The sequence below is a fragment of the Podarcis liolepis genome (assembly GCF_965112155.1).
Source record: "Podarcis liolepis genome assembly, chromosome: 16".
Classification (NCBI taxonomy): domain Eukaryota; kingdom Metazoa; phylum Chordata; class Lepidosauria; order Squamata; family Lacertidae; genus Podarcis; species Podarcis liolepis.
Genome location: NC_139567.1, coordinates 36,003,762 through 36,018,711, shown reverse-complemented (window position 1 = coordinate 36,018,711; position 14,950 = coordinate 36,003,762). Strand labels below are relative to the sequence as shown.

Below are 14,950 nucleotides of genomic sequence, written 5' to 3'. Positions count from 1 at the left end.
GAAGAGCCACCGGCTATTAAAGCCTTGCTGCTGTCACATTTGACTCCACCCTGGCTCTTCCCTACATCCTGACGTCGCACACATGTGACATCACACACAACGTCCCATGCATGATGTCACCCCTCCCAATCACACTTGCAAGCTGGCGCCTCTGCTCCCAGGTTCAATTCTATGAACCTTTGTTGCATCCAATAATGTCCAATGTCTGGGAAGAAACAGTGTTGACAGTCCCTCCTGAAAACGTCGGAGATGTTCAAAAATACAGCAAAGGTTCGCTATCTATGCTAGCTTTTGATTGACGTTGGAGAGAGACTGAGTTGAGAAATAAGACCAAGGGTACATATTGATATAGGAATGTATTAGATAAAATGTAAAGAAATATACAATGATAAGAGTACATTCATTTGTAAAAAAGGAATATACAACAGGATAGACAGGAAGTCCAAAGTGTTGGTACATATATGATTTTGGAATAGTTTTTTTTCCCTTTAGGTATATAAACTTTGTATACATGCCAAAAATCATATTATAATAAGCCCTGTGATGTAATATGATAATGTCTACCGATTTAACATAAGAACGTTAATAAATAAATAAAACTCAAAAAAGGAAAGAAAACGTAGGAGAAATTTCTCACCACCACCCTTTAGAAAGCAGTGGGAATCCACCCTTATTATTATTATAGAGGGAACATATTTTGGAAACTGTGTAGGAGGGAGGAATTTGGCCTAGCCTTACAGTCCCCGCTTGAAAAACAAAAGAACCTTCCCACCATGTTTCTTTTTGGGTCCATTTGACTCTACAGACGCAGGAAGAAGAGCTATTCGGCAACAATGAAGAGAGCCCTGCCTTCAAGAATTTCTTGAGCTTGCTCGGAGAGACCATAACACTCCAGGACTTCAAGGGGTAGGAGAAAGAAACAGTTGCTTGCATGTATATGAGTAATTCTGTTTTCTGGGATTGAGCGCTGAGGGGAATTGCATAAATAACTGGTAACCAAGTAGTTAAAGACCCCAAGTTATGCCTGCTATTCTGTTGTTCAGACCTTTGGTTAGATTCCTCCCAGCCACAGCCCATGTAACTGTAGCTCAGGGCTGCAAGGATGCCTTGGATTTTACACAATATGTGTGGTATAAAAAGATTCTGCATGTTGTTTCCTTGGAGAAGCTAACTCATGAACCAAGGGCTCTGCTGCTCCACAAGATTTTGCAGCCATATGGGGGGTTTTTAATTTATTTTTCAACATATATGAACACTCACACAATGGAGCACCTTGTTCCAGCCCAGTCAAATTTTATGTGAAACATATTGTTGAATTTTAATTTAAAAATGTTTCAGCTCTAGATTCATCTACACACGCACACATGTCTGTTCATTCACTGACAGATTCAAGATGGCAGTAACTGTACCGTCAACCCAATGGCAATGTGACAATTTAGAGGGGAAAGCTTCACTTAAATTAATTGGTGATTTGGCTTAACCCCACCTTAACATCCTTCAATTTCTGTCTGTGGCCCTAAACACACCTACTTGGGAATCAGCCCAACTGAACACACAGTGGGGTTTATTTCTGAGTAAACTCACATGGGTTAAAAAAAATGGGGAAACAGATAAGAAACAGGGAAATCCCTGAATCCTGACCTCTAACTCTATGCTTTTCCATTTAAAGGCTATTAGTAGCAGTTGTGTTTTTTGAGGGGAGGAGGGATTGGACTGTGGATATGGCATTGGGGAGGGACAGAGTTGCCAGCCCCCACTCTGCTTTTTCTTGGATCAAATTTGGATCCATTCTCAACTTCCCCCAAACAGCAGGAGATGCAGTCATGGATCTCAGATATTTCTTCATTTTTAGCTGTCAATGACCTGGGCATGCAAGATTGCACTAACACACACACACCCTGCCCCGCCACCCCTCATTGATGAAATCAGTATTATTGTAAAAGGTAAAGGTAAAGGGACCCCTGACCATTAGGTCCAGTCATGACCAACTCTGGGGTTGCGGCACTCATCTCGCTTTATTGGCCGAGGGAGCCGGCGTACAGCTTCCGGGACATGTGGCCAGCATGACTAAGCTGCTTCTGGCGAACCAGAGCAGTGCACGGAAACACCATTTACCTTCCTGCTGGAGTGATACCTATTCATCTACTTTCAAACTGCTAGGTTGGCAGGAGCAGGGACCGAGCAACGGGAGCTCACCCCGTCGCGGGGATTCGAACTGCTGACCATCTGATCGGCAAGTCCTAGGCTCTGTGGTTTAACCCACAGCGCCACCCACTTCCCTTCAGTATTATTGTACTTGGTGTCAAAGGTCTGTTTTATTCTTACTTCTTTCCAGCTTTCGCGGTGGTCTCGATGTCACTCACGGCCAGACAGGCACAGAGTCTGTGTACACGGTGTTCAGGGACAGAGAGATTATGTTTCACGTCTCTACCAAACTCCCTTTCACTGAGGGAGACACGCAGCAGGTAACAGAGCCTTGTTTCTTTGGGTATAACATCAAGTGGTGCTAAAAGCCCCATGGCAGAACTTGTGTCTCTCTCTGGTGTCTGTGAGAGAGACTTGGCCTTCATTAAGTGCCCCAGGGGTTTGAGAAAAGGTGAGAATTGCTTTCCACCAGGGTACCAATGGCCTGATTGGCCAACTTCGCACAAGTCTCGTGGAAGACCGAAGCAAGCTTGTTTTCTACAGGAGAAACCCAAGAAAGGAAAACAAGTGTTCCACAGAGTTGCAAAGGGGGGCTAGACCTAGATACACCATTTGAAAATCTTTCCATCCACTCCTAAGGACCCTCATGTACACCCTTCTCTTTGTAAATCTTTTCAGCTTCAGAGAAAGCGACACATTGGCAACGACATTGTGGCAATTATATTTCAAGAAGAAAACACTCCCTTTGTTCCAGACATGATTGCGTCGAATTTCCTCCATGCCTACATTGTTGTGCAGGCAGAAAACCCTGAAGCAGACAGTGCATCTTACAAAGTAAGAGGACTGGGTGGTTTCTCTTCTCTCTCTCTCTCTCTCTCTCTCTCTCTCTCTCTCTCTCTCTCTCTGCATCTGTTTTTAGATCTGACAAATAACTGCTTTGGGAGCTTGTGTAAAGTGTACCTGCTTGGCCAGAGATAAAGAGTTCCTGCTAAGCCTCTTCGAAAACGGTTATTTGTTCTCTGAGAGGCAGCTGGCGCTCACCACGTTGCCGCCGCTCCAGAGGGCGAAGCTATTAGCCTATCTGCGAGTTTGCAGCAAAATTCATTAAGCGCACCGAGTCTGCGTGCGTCTCTCGTGTCTGTCCTTGAAGCGCGGCCGGATTCAATCCAAGCAAAGGTGGCTGAGCAGGTGGCCGGCAGGACGCTCGCTTCCTTGCGGTCCCAGCTTTGGCCGTGTTAATATTTGCAGTCAGCAAGAGATCAATTCTGTCTTCCGTGGGTTATTTATGGCCCCCTGTGTTTGCCCGGTGGATTAAGATGGCCCTCTGTGGAACACCAAGGGCACTTTCACGAAGTGGCTAACTAAACTATGGCGCTCACTCCCATGGGAGGAAGGGATGGTGGCCGAATTGGATGGCCTTAAAAGAGGATGGGACAAATTCAGGCAGGAGAGGGCTGTTGATGGCTACCAGCCACAATGGCTGTGCTGTGCCCCCACTCTCAGAGGCATTACAGTGGTACCTCGGGTTACAGACGCTTCAGGTTACAAACTGTCATGGGCTCAGGGGCTGAGCCACAGGGGAAGGAGGAGATGGAGAGTGAAGGGGAACAATCTGAGGGGAGTTCAGGAGGGTATGCCAGTGATCAGAGAGATTCCATGAGTCTCTCCAGCGAATCAGAGGATTCCCAGAAGGGGGCCCCCAGAGGCAGGGCAAGGGGGGCCAGTGGGGAGTCTCCAAGCGGCAGCTGGAAATCAGGGGTAGCTTCCCCACCAGAGCGTAGCGGGGGGGAAGAATCCCAAGGGTTAAAACAAGAGCCTCCTGCAGGAGGAGAGAGTGAGGCTGGACTGACCACGCCTCCGTCAGAGAGTGGAGGGGCGGAGGGAGGAGCAGGTCCGGCCAGCCTCCCTGAAGGAGAAAGCAGTGAGGGGAGCAGTGTAGCCGTTAGGAGGAAAGTAGGCGGTTGGGCGCGTGCGCCAAGTTCAAATGTGGAGGCGCGCGGGCCAGCAGAAAACCCGGATTGGGAGCCAGGTCCTAAAGCCCGCCGGAAGGGTGGGGAGGAGTCAGAAGAATCTGCCTCCGAAGAAAGTAGGAAGGAGGTAACCCCAGAGGGCAGGAGGACCCGGAGGAGAAAGGAGCAGAAGGAGGAGAGGAAAAGGTGGAGCAAGGCTCGGGTCTTGAACTGGTGTATGGGCGGGGAGGAGTCAGACGTAGCGCTGCGCGCCACGGATGTCAAACCAACCATGAACCACAATAAAGACTTTTGTTTATAAAGAGCAACTGGCGTTGGTCCTCTGTGAGCTAGGACCTGAGGCAGCGCTGACACATACACTTCAGGTTACAGACTCCGCTAACCCAGAAATAGTACCTTGGGTTAAGAACTTTGCTTCAGGATGAGAACAGAAATCGCATGGTGGCAGTGCAGCAGCAGCGGGAGGCAGTGGCGTAGCGTGGGTTGTCAGCACCCAGGGCAAGGCAAGTGATTTGCGCCCCCTAACCCGTGGATTTGTGCCCCCTAACCTGTGGATTTGCGCCCCCTAACCCTAACCCCCAGATATTGCGGCCGGTGCGGCCGGCACCCCCTGCACCCCCCACGCTACGCCACTGGCGGGAGGCCCCATTAGCTAAAGTGTTACCTCAGGTTAAGAACAGTTTCAGGTTAAGAACGGACCTCCAGAACGAATTAAGTTCTTAACCGGAGGTACCACTGGAAACAGCAGGAGGGAAGAGTTCTCTCGCACCCATGTCCTGTTTGCAGGATTCCCATAGGGGCATCTGGCTGACAACTGTGAGGTCAGGAAGCTGGACTAGATGGGACATTGGCCTGATCCAGTAGCCTCTTCTTACGTTCTTTCTTTTCCCCCTGCCATTCAGCTTCATTTACCTCTTTATTCAGGTTTCGGGACATTGTGCCTCCTCCTCCATTGCCCTGTGCTGCTGATTTGTTTTTCTGACGTTGATTGTTTTTCTGTTTTTTAAAATTTCTACTTATTTTAATTCTTACATTTTCGTAGCACTCCTTTAAGCCACAAACAGCTGGGATAGCTCAGTCGGTAGAGCATGAGACTCTTAATCTCAGGGTTGTGGGTTCGAGCCCCACGCTGGGCAAAAGATGCCTGCATTGCAGGGGGTTGGACTAGATGACCCTCATGGTCCCTTCAAACTCTATGATTCTATATAGATTTAAAGCACTCTTATTCCACTTCAAGGCCCCAGCTGAGGTTGGTGGGGCAGTGCCCTATTTGTTGCAATGGACCAGCCTCTGCTGAAGGCAGTACTTCTGTTTGTGAGTTCTGGGTGCTCAATTTTTCTCTGTCCGACTTTGTGCATTTATTCCCTGTGCTTTCCTACCCCCCCACCCCCATATAGGCTTTCAAATGTGTTTTTGCTTCATCCCGGATAGGTGGCTGTAACTGCACGAGAAGATGTCCCTGCGTTCGGTCCTCCGCTACCAAACCCTTCTGTATTTCAAAAAGTAAGGAACGTTTACTAGCTTGCGGGCTAAATAGACCTCCTGCTTGTTTTCCCTGCGGGGACAATTGATGAGGATGATTTAGAGAATTTGTTTCCTGCTCTTCAGCCAAAACGGCTCCCAGAGTGGCTTACTTAAAATCAATTAAAGCAAGGCAGTCTCTGCTTGCAGGCTTGTAATCCCCAAAAAACAACAACAGCCCATGACACACAAGGGGAAGGGACAGGCGGAGAAGAAAGGGGGAAATCAAACTCAGGTACAAGTTTTTAACCTGGTGCATCCCATAATGACCAGCTGGTGCCTGATGGAGCTGGTCTTCCAGCAAAGCTGGTGGGAGGAGCTCTGCTTTCTAGGTCTCCCACTGAGGCAGTCTGATGGAATGACTGCTCTCAGCTACTTATTTCCCATGAAAGTGGTAGGGGGACATTTTCAGTGACTTGGCGGAGGTGGGGTACACTGGGCAAAATCTATCTCTATTCCCTCCCCCCATTGTAAGATGGCAGAGACTTAACATCCCCGCCCCCTTTAAGCTTCTGACACTGATGTCAGAAGGCGAAGATTGGGAGGAGAGGTGGGATGCTGAAGAGGCAACGGGGTTTTGTAAGCAGGGAGAGCGGGTGACAGAGAGCAGTTCAGCCTCCGAGGCTGAAGCAGAGGAGGGCAGGGCTAGAGGCTGCTGAAGAATTTGAGGAGTCTCCTTCTCCTGCAGCGACAAGCTCTGCTCTTTCTGATGGTCTCCAAGAACCCACAGAGTAATGTGGAGGGTGGAACAGAGGTCAGAGGTGGGCAGACACAGTTTGAGACTGTTTAGGAAACATCCGGGAAAAGAGGAGCCTTAGAGAGGGAGGAAGGCAGGGGCCCTCAGTCCTGGAAACTGCTTCACAGGGGCAAGACCTGTTGGGAAAGCTTGTTGAGTTGTACGTTGCTTCCTCGAATAAGGATTTGCTGTGAGCCTAATATGGAAGGAGGGAGCAAACGTGTACACCACTTTGAGCACTTTGGAGAAACGTCAGGGTATAAATGCAATAAAAGGGAACCCTGACCATTAGGTCCAGTCGTGACCGACTCTGGGGTTGCATGCTCATCTCGCTCTATAGGCTGAGGGAGCCGGCGTTTGTCCGCAGACAGCTTCTGGGTCATGTGGCCAGCATGACTAAGCCGCTTCTGGTGAACCAGAGCAGTGCACTGAAACACTGTTTACCTTCCCGCCGGAGCGGTACCTATTTATCTACTTGTACTTTGATGTGCTTTCGAACTGCTAGGTGGGCAGGAGCAGGGACCGAGCAACGGGAGCTCAGCCCGTCACAGGGATTCGAACCGCCGACCTTCTGTTCGGCAAGTCCTAGGCTCTGTGGCATAAATGCAATAAGAAACACAAATAAATAAGGATTTGGAAACTGTAGCCATGATCCATCCAAAGAATATGGATTGCATCCAAAGAATATGAAATGGGCGTGGAGTTTCCAGCTTTCTTTCTGAGCCGTTCCTCCACTCCTTTATTTTCTCTCCTCCAGAACTCAGAATTTCGAGAGTTTCTCCTCACCAAGCTGATCAACGCAGAGAACGCCTGTTGCAAATCAGACAAGTTTGCAAAGCTCGAGGTAAGTCGGGTTGACCTGGAGCAGATTAGCAGGTGGAGGACCTCTTCACCTCAAATACTTCTTGCTTTGGAAACTCAGGTCATATCTGTTTATGAGGCGGTTATATGACCACAAGTTCTGCATTCATCCTGATTCCCTTGCAGAACATCTTCCTATTAGTCATTCCTTCTTCCCACACTTTTCAAAACATTTCCTTTTCACTTTGCAAACCACAACAAAGTCTGGTTCTTTTTTAAAAGTAGATTTGTTGCACCCAGGTAACCCAGCCAGATGGGTGGGGTATAAATAATATATTATTATTATTATTAGTGTTATGTACTGAAGTTCTCACCCTGGGCCAGCAGGGGGGTATTGTAGATAGTTATGCAAATGAAGGATCGGAAGTGGCATTCAGTGATTGGATAGTTTTAGAAAGTTGTTACAGTAACATGGTACTGGAGCTCTATATAAGCAGGCTGACTGAGCCCTTCAGTTCAGTTCTGTCCTGGCCTGCGAATAAACAAGAGCTGTTTGAAGAATTGCTGTGTCGTCTGATATGTTCACCCACAACTTAACAATTATTAATATTATTATTATTATTATTATTATTATTATTATTATTATTATTATACCCTTTCATTCACCTTAAAGGAGCCAAGCTAAAGTTTTAGTATGTATTTGAATCCCACCTGAAAAACACTGGCAGTCTGGAGGCACATTTATACAGCCTTTTTTCAAGTAAATACCTTTAAGTTCTTCAGATAATTTTTTTTCAAATATTGTTGAGCTTCTTGCCTTTTACCCTACCAGTCCCAATGGCCACCAGCAACCACTGGAAATATTAATAAATTCCCTATGTAGCCTATCATTATTAGGGCTGTCACTTGCTGAAATAATTCCTAGCATATTAGTTATATGAGCCTTAGAGTGCAATCTTCTCAGGGAAGTGTGTATAGGTTTCCACTTTGTGTGTGCGTATACCCACCAATTAAACTTTGCCCTCCCTGATTAAAATTACCTCCCACTGATTAATCCACAAAAGCTTTAGTTGATTAATCTTGCTTCATCTGCAGATTAAAGCTTGCAGCTCTATTAATTACATACTTATCGCCAATTAGCGGCTGAGCTGCATACAGGAGGGCTCAGTTTCCTGAAACAAATCTGATGGTTTCTCTTCATTCTGAAACCCCATGAGCTCTTGCTTTTTCACTGCTCTCTAGTTGTCCCAGGTGAAATTTCCACCAGTGGGGCGCTGGGTCATTACAATTAATAATAATAATAATAATAATAATAATAATAATAATAATAATAATAATAATAATAATTTATTTATACACGCTCTGGGTGGCTCCCAACAGAATACTAAAAACACGATAAAAGATCAAACATTAAAAACTTCCCTAAACAGGGCTGCCTTCAGATGTCTTCTGAAAGTCAGATAGTTGTTTACTTCCTTGACATCTGATGGGAGGGCGTTACACAGGGTGGGCACCACTACCGAGAAGGCCCTCTGTGTGGATCCCTGCAACCTCACTTCTCGCAGGGAGGGAACCTCCAGAAGGCCCTCGGCGCTGGACCAGGCTGGGGGTGGAGACACTCCCTCAGGTATGAAGCCTACTCAACCTACTCATCTGCCAGTCTGCCAGCCCTCACCTGCCTAACTTCTTACTTGCCACCAGCCCAGGGGGTTGGCCTGGGCTGTCAGCTTCTTCCTCCTCCTTAATCTCAGCGTTCCTCTTGTGGAACTCACCAGGGAGGAAGAGGACAGGGATGAAACTAGAATGAGCAGACTCTGCTGGCCGTCTGCTTCTCTGCCACTTACTGGTGGTCTCCCTACCTTCTCCTTCTAGTTTTGTCCCCATCCTCCTCCTTGCTGAGGTCTATAGGGGAAAACAGAGACCAAGGAGGAAGGTATTGAGATACCATCTCCTGGAATGGTTGTAAGTATGAAGGCAGGCAGGCAGGCAGGCAGGCAGGCAGGCAGGCAGGCAGGCAGGCAGGAGGCAGCTAAAGGGCAGGATGAGGCTGGGGGGACACGATCCCAGTCACTCTTTTAAATATTTATACTTTTCAGGTTTATACATTTCACTGATTTTGAAATCATTTTGACATTTCAAAACTTGACTTCTTTCCCCCTCTTTCTGCAGTTCCTTAAATTTATTTTTAACATCTTCTGCATATCCTAATTAACTTAATTTGCTCATTTATTCATCCTCTCTCTCTCTCTCTCTCTCTCTCTCTCTCTCTCTCTCTCTCTCCTCTTATAAGAGTATAACTGCAGGTTATTACAAAAATCTGCCAATGTTTTTTATCTGTTTACAGTTTATCTGTAAATATTCAACGAACCATTTCCATTCTTTTATAAAAAAAAAGTTTGTTATCTTGAATTCTTCTTCTTCCGATAAGTTTCACCATTTCTGCATATTCCATAAGTTTTTGTCTCTGTTCTTCCTTTGCTGGGACTTCTTCTTCTTTCCATTTCTGAGCAAGTAACATTCTTGCCACTGAAGTAGCATACATAAATAAGTTTCTACAAAGTTTAGGTAGGTCCGTTCCTATAATTCCCCAAAGAAAAGCTTCTGGTTTGCTTTTTTTTTTTTTTTTACAAACGCTATTTTAAACATCCTTTTCATTTCATTATATATCATTTCCCAGTAAGCCACCATCCCATTCACTCTAATGGAACCACCTCTAGGGGCTATGAGGCCACCCATAGCCTCTGGATTCCTCTTTGCCGAGGCTGTTACAGCATCATGAGAACCCAACCTATCAATGCATTGCTACTATGCCCATGATCTGTTGTACCTTTAAAAGCCATTGTTGCCTCCCAACATGCTTTCAGGACCGGACGCGAGCTGCCCTCTTGGACAACCTCCATGACGATCTCCATATCCACACACAAATGATGTTGGGCTTGGGCTCTGAGGAGGACAAGCTGGAAAATGGGGCCCACGGAGGATTCTTGGAATCGTTTAAGGTAACGGAGAAGCTTTGTTCTCGATTTCTGGTTTTCGTCAGGTCTGGGGCCTAGACTGCGGTGTGGGGGAAAGGGTTGAAGCTAGGACTGTGTGCCAGATCTGGGCAAATCCAAGATCTTGAACCAAAATAGGCTGATATGGGATTTGGTCAAATTGGACTGAGGCAGCCTCATGTTGCCTGCAATTGGATCGGGTCCACTTGGAGCAGTCCAGTGCTGTAAAAAGGGGGCGGAGGGGTGTCTGGCAGCAAGGAGAGAATCATAGAATGCAGTGGCGTAGCGTGGGTTGTCAGCACCCGGGGCAAGGCAAGTAATTTGCGCCCCCTAACTCGTGGATTTGCGCCCCCTAACCCTAACCCCCAGATGTTGCGCCTGGTGCGGCCGGCCCCCCCTGCACCCCCCACGCTACGCCACTGATAGAATGTTTGGAATTGTGGTCCAAATTTGACCCAAATTTGGGGAACTCTGGTGTAAACTATACTGAACTAGATGGGCCAGTAATGTGACTCACAAAGGCAGCTTCCAAATAAGGCCATGGGGTGGGATCCTTTCTTCCTAGATCCCCGGCCTTTTCCTGCGCACCACACTATCTCCCCGGCTACAGCTGCTTGGAACATCTCCCAAAACCTTTGTCAGAAAGGACCATTTCATTACAAGATACCCCCCCCCCGAGACATGCTAACGCTTCTCTCTAATGCCTTCTCCGCGTTGATATGAAATTGGATTTCCTTGCTCTTTTGGCATTTCAGGGTGTCCCAGGGCTTGCGAGGAAAACAACTGTCGAAATAATTTTGCAGCTGCCTTTTTACCTCTGGACAGCTCTGTTGGTCTGCTTGATAGCTTATTTACTTCTCAGCGTGTTTCCCGTGTAGATATGTAATGGGACGAGAGACGGGGAAACAGACGGGTATCTCTCTTCCCTCCTCCTCCAGGACGCAGCAAGGAATCACAGAAGTTCATTTTCACTTTGTTGCCACTTTCACAGACTGAGGGAATCAGATTTTTCTTTCCAGTTAGCTCTGAAGTCAGGCAGGTAGTGGTAAGTAGCTTGAAGTAACAGCACAAAACTGTACGGATCTACTCAGAAGTAAGTCCCGCCTGCTTCAGGGGCTGTTGTTTCCTGCAAGGAGGTACTGGATTGTCCTCGGACTAGAAATGGGGGAGGAATTTGATTCAGTTCGCCCTTAAAGGCTCATCTACCTCATTCACGCTTTTTGAAACAATATGCAAACCGAAACGACCCTGGTTTTTTTGAAATTTTGCAAGGCCAGCCAGAAAAAAATGTCCAAGAATGCATATACCACTGTTAAAGTGTGCATGTAAGAAAATGCAGATATTGGTGAAAATAACAGAAGTGCATTACATAGGGGGAAATGGGATACAAGCAGAATTCCACACCAAAAGGCGAATCAGTTTTCACAAACTCTTTAAAAACAAACAAATCACAAACTGATGTGGAAATGTGGAGAAATGAACTTGAGATTTAGAAATTGAGGAACGCTTCCCAGTCTTTCCTTGAATGGCCTTCAAGGAGTGCCTTCACTTGTGGATTCCTGGATTTTGTTTTCTGAAGCAGAGCAGACAACTTAAGAATGCTCTATTCTTTTATTGATTTCCGCCACTCCACCCAAAATAAATCTGCATGTGAACAGTTTCCAATTCCTTCATTTACATCTCTTCCATGCATTTCCCCACTGCTCTGTTGCCCATATAAAACATGGTTTTAAAAAAGTAATATTGATATTATATTCATGGCTGCGTAGAGATTCTCAGTGGGCAGTACATTTTACTAATTCCTTTTGTGCTTTAATAAAACTCTATAAAGATGCAGTCTTGGCGTGATTGAATAGATACGGTTTTGTGAAGATATTTATTGAATGCTTTGACCTTGAAAACCCTTAATGGGTTGAGATGGAGGTGGTTTGGGGGCAGCATGACCAGTTTGACCAAACTGGACGCCATGCTGCAGGATCCTGTAGAATGGAGCACGAGAGGCAGGGGGAGCTGGATTCTAGCATGCACAGGGCACCACTGAAATTTGTCCATCACTGCTCAGGACCACAATATTTGAAGGAGAGCCTCTTCCCATGTGCCTCTGCCTTGAGATTGTCATCCCTCAGCTAGTGAGGCATGCTTGGGTGGCTGGAAGGAAAAGGGTGTTTTTCAACATAGGCCACTACAACCCATTGCCTACACACCCCAAAAGAAGCTTGCAGCAATTCTACCTGTGACATGCAAGCTTCAAGACCAGCTTGCAATTGCATCATGCATCAGTGGCCGAGTGAAGACATGGAAAGTTGCTGGCCAATTGCAAACGCTTCTGTTCTGAAATTCAGAAACTTTATTCTAGAGAAGTTGGTATTCAGGAAGAGTGGAATTCAGGGCAGAGCAGGAACAATAAACGCATCTAATGTTGGGAGGTAGGGGGAGGACTATTAAGAACATAAGAAAAGCCTGCTGGATCAGGAAAATGGCCAACCCGGTCCAGCATTCTGGGCACACAGTGGCCAGCCAGATATGCTTGCCAGAAATGCAGAGAATCCCAACTCATGTGTTTGTGTTCAAGCATTTATTTCCCTTTCGCTTTCTGTTATATGTACAGAATACTAATAAACCGCAAACTGATCCTGTGTTCAGTGTTGATTTGTTTCGAGAACAATCAGACGTGTGTATTGTTGTCTCTGAAATGTGTGCAACTAGCTCTTGTTTTGATCTGAAATAAGTAGCCCATCACTCACAGGGCTCATAAAACCTACAGAAGACAAGGGAGCTGATGCAAGTGAGCAGGGAAGTTTGGGTTCAGCAGGCTGATGAGGTCGTCACCAAGGGGCAATCCTGGATTACGAGGCAGAGGCAGAACCTGGTGTGAGCTGGGAGAAGTCACAGAAGTATAGGGCTGAGGAAGAGACAGTCAACCTTGGCTGAAATCCCCCCAGTGAAGGACAGCCCACCTCCTTCTGAGGCAACACGTTGCATTGCCAATCAGATCCTACTGTTGGAAACTTTCTCCTAAAGTTGAGCTGAAATCTGCTTCCCTCCAATTTCCATCCATTTCTAACCTTGCCTTTTGGAGTGACAGAGGAGGGGTTGGTTACCATGATGTGACCTTGAAAGGCTGTGACCTTGGAAGATGGTGGACTCTCCTTCATTGGAGGTTTTTAAACAGAGGTTGGGTGGGCACTTGTCATGGATTCTTTAGCTACGATCCTTGGGTTGCTGGGCTTGGACTGGATGAACCTTGGGGTCCCTCTGTGATTCTATGACTGCTCACCAACAGTCCTTTAATGGTCTCCCCTTTGAGGTCCAGAGATGACCAGGGACTGCTCCATCAACCTAGCTGCATCATGCATAGGGAATCCTCGTAAGATTCTCAGTGTATGCTGCTTGAGGAGTAGAGCCAGAGGTATCTTTGCACATGTGCACACTCTCTCCCAATGCCAGTGTGGGGTTACCATCATCCACCCAGAGATTCTCATACCCACAGAAAGCTCTCCAGCTGCTACCATTCAATGCAGAGATAATACTGAGCTAGATAGATTAAGGGTCTGACTGCCTTATACTAAGACAGCTTCCTGTTATGAAATGCTTGCCAACTTATGCCAGGAGATGAATGGAGGAAATGATCTGTTAATGCTTCTTGAGCTATCAGCAAAACTATTGGCAACAATATCCTCTGGGAGCCACTCTGCAACTCATGGAGGGAGCATGGTGTGTCTCCAGTATACAGACAACACTTAGCTGTGCGCTTCCCCCTTGCATCTGGATCAGGTGCAGCACAGTTGTCTAGAGAAGGCAGAACCATAGAATTGTAGAGTTGGGAGGGACCCCCAGGGTAATCTAGTCAGACCCCTAGTGGTGCTTGAGGACCAACAAGATGAAACTGAATCCTGACAAGATGGAGGTGCTGTGGATTGGTAGATCTGGGGTCCAGGAACTGCACTCCCCCTGAAGGACCAGGCATATAGTCTGGGGGGTCCTCCTGTCTCCTGCTTTGACCATTGAGGCCCAAGTGGCTTCACTGCCTGTTTCCATCTCCCCCTGGATTGCTAGCTGAGGCTGTTCCTGAGCTTGCAAAAACAACCCATCCTGTGGAAGCCTCCTAGTTAGATTACTGTTGAATACTCTCTGTGGGGCTGCCCTCAAGGATGGTCTGCTGATTGCAGCTGGTGCAAAATACAGGTGCTGGACCATCAAGCAGTTTGGCTGCCTGGAACACATAACACTGGGTCCTAAAAGGTTTCCACTAGTTGCCCATATGCCCCAAGACCGTCTCTCTGAACTGAATGGCTTAGGAACCAGCTTTTATTTATTTTATTTTTTTGGAAGCACAACACTGTAACGTTAGCCAGATGTGGACTGGAATAAAAATCCCATTAAGGACCTCTCGAAGACTAGCAATGAGGGAGCCATTTCCCTAGGAAAGGAGTTCCAAAGTGCAGGGGCACCACCCAAAACGTTTTTTGGTTTTTTTGGTTTTTGCCTGTGGTACACCGTACACATCAGTTTAGAGCTGTCACTGGTAGCCCAGTTACAGATAGGTAGCCGTGTTGGTCTGCCATAGTCAAAATAAAAAAATTCCTTCCAGTAGCACCTTAAAGACCAACTAAGTTAGTTCTTGGTATGAGCTTTCGCGTGCATGCACACTTCTTCAGATACACTGAAACAGAAGTTGCCAGATCCTTCTATATAGTGAGAAGGTGGGGAGGGGTATTACTCAGAAGGGTGGTGGGAATGGGAGATTGGCAGATAGCTGAGATGAGCCTGTTGACGACTCTTAA

At 46.8% G+C, this 14,950-nt stretch overlaps 1 protein-coding gene across 19 annotated transcripts in view; it reads left to right on the top strand.

Annotated features, from left to right (window-relative positions):
* The window catches only part of RAP1GAP2 (RAP1 GTPase activating protein 2), a 200,807-nt gene that overhangs the window by 172,712 nt on the left and 13,145 nt on the right, over window positions 1–14,950 (top strand). For all 19 annotated transcript variants that reach the window (XR_014520035.1, XR_014520036.1, XR_014520037.1 and 16 more), the window contains 6 exons: window positions 806–906; window positions 2,336–2,465; window positions 2,824–2,979; window positions 5,547–5,618; window positions 7,130–7,216; window positions 10,038–10,172. Coding sequence is in view for 14 of the 19 variants with exons in the window: in XM_083479631.1 (XP_083335757.1) it covers window positions 806–906; window positions 2,336–2,465; window positions 2,824–2,979; window positions 5,547–5,618; window positions 7,130–7,216; window positions 10,038–10,172 (681 nt within the window). In the remaining 5 variants the exon portion in view is untranslated. The remainder of the gene's footprint in view (window positions 1–805; window positions 907–2,335; window positions 2,466–2,823; window positions 2,980–5,546; window positions 5,619–7,129; window positions 7,217–10,037; window positions 10,173–14,950) is intronic.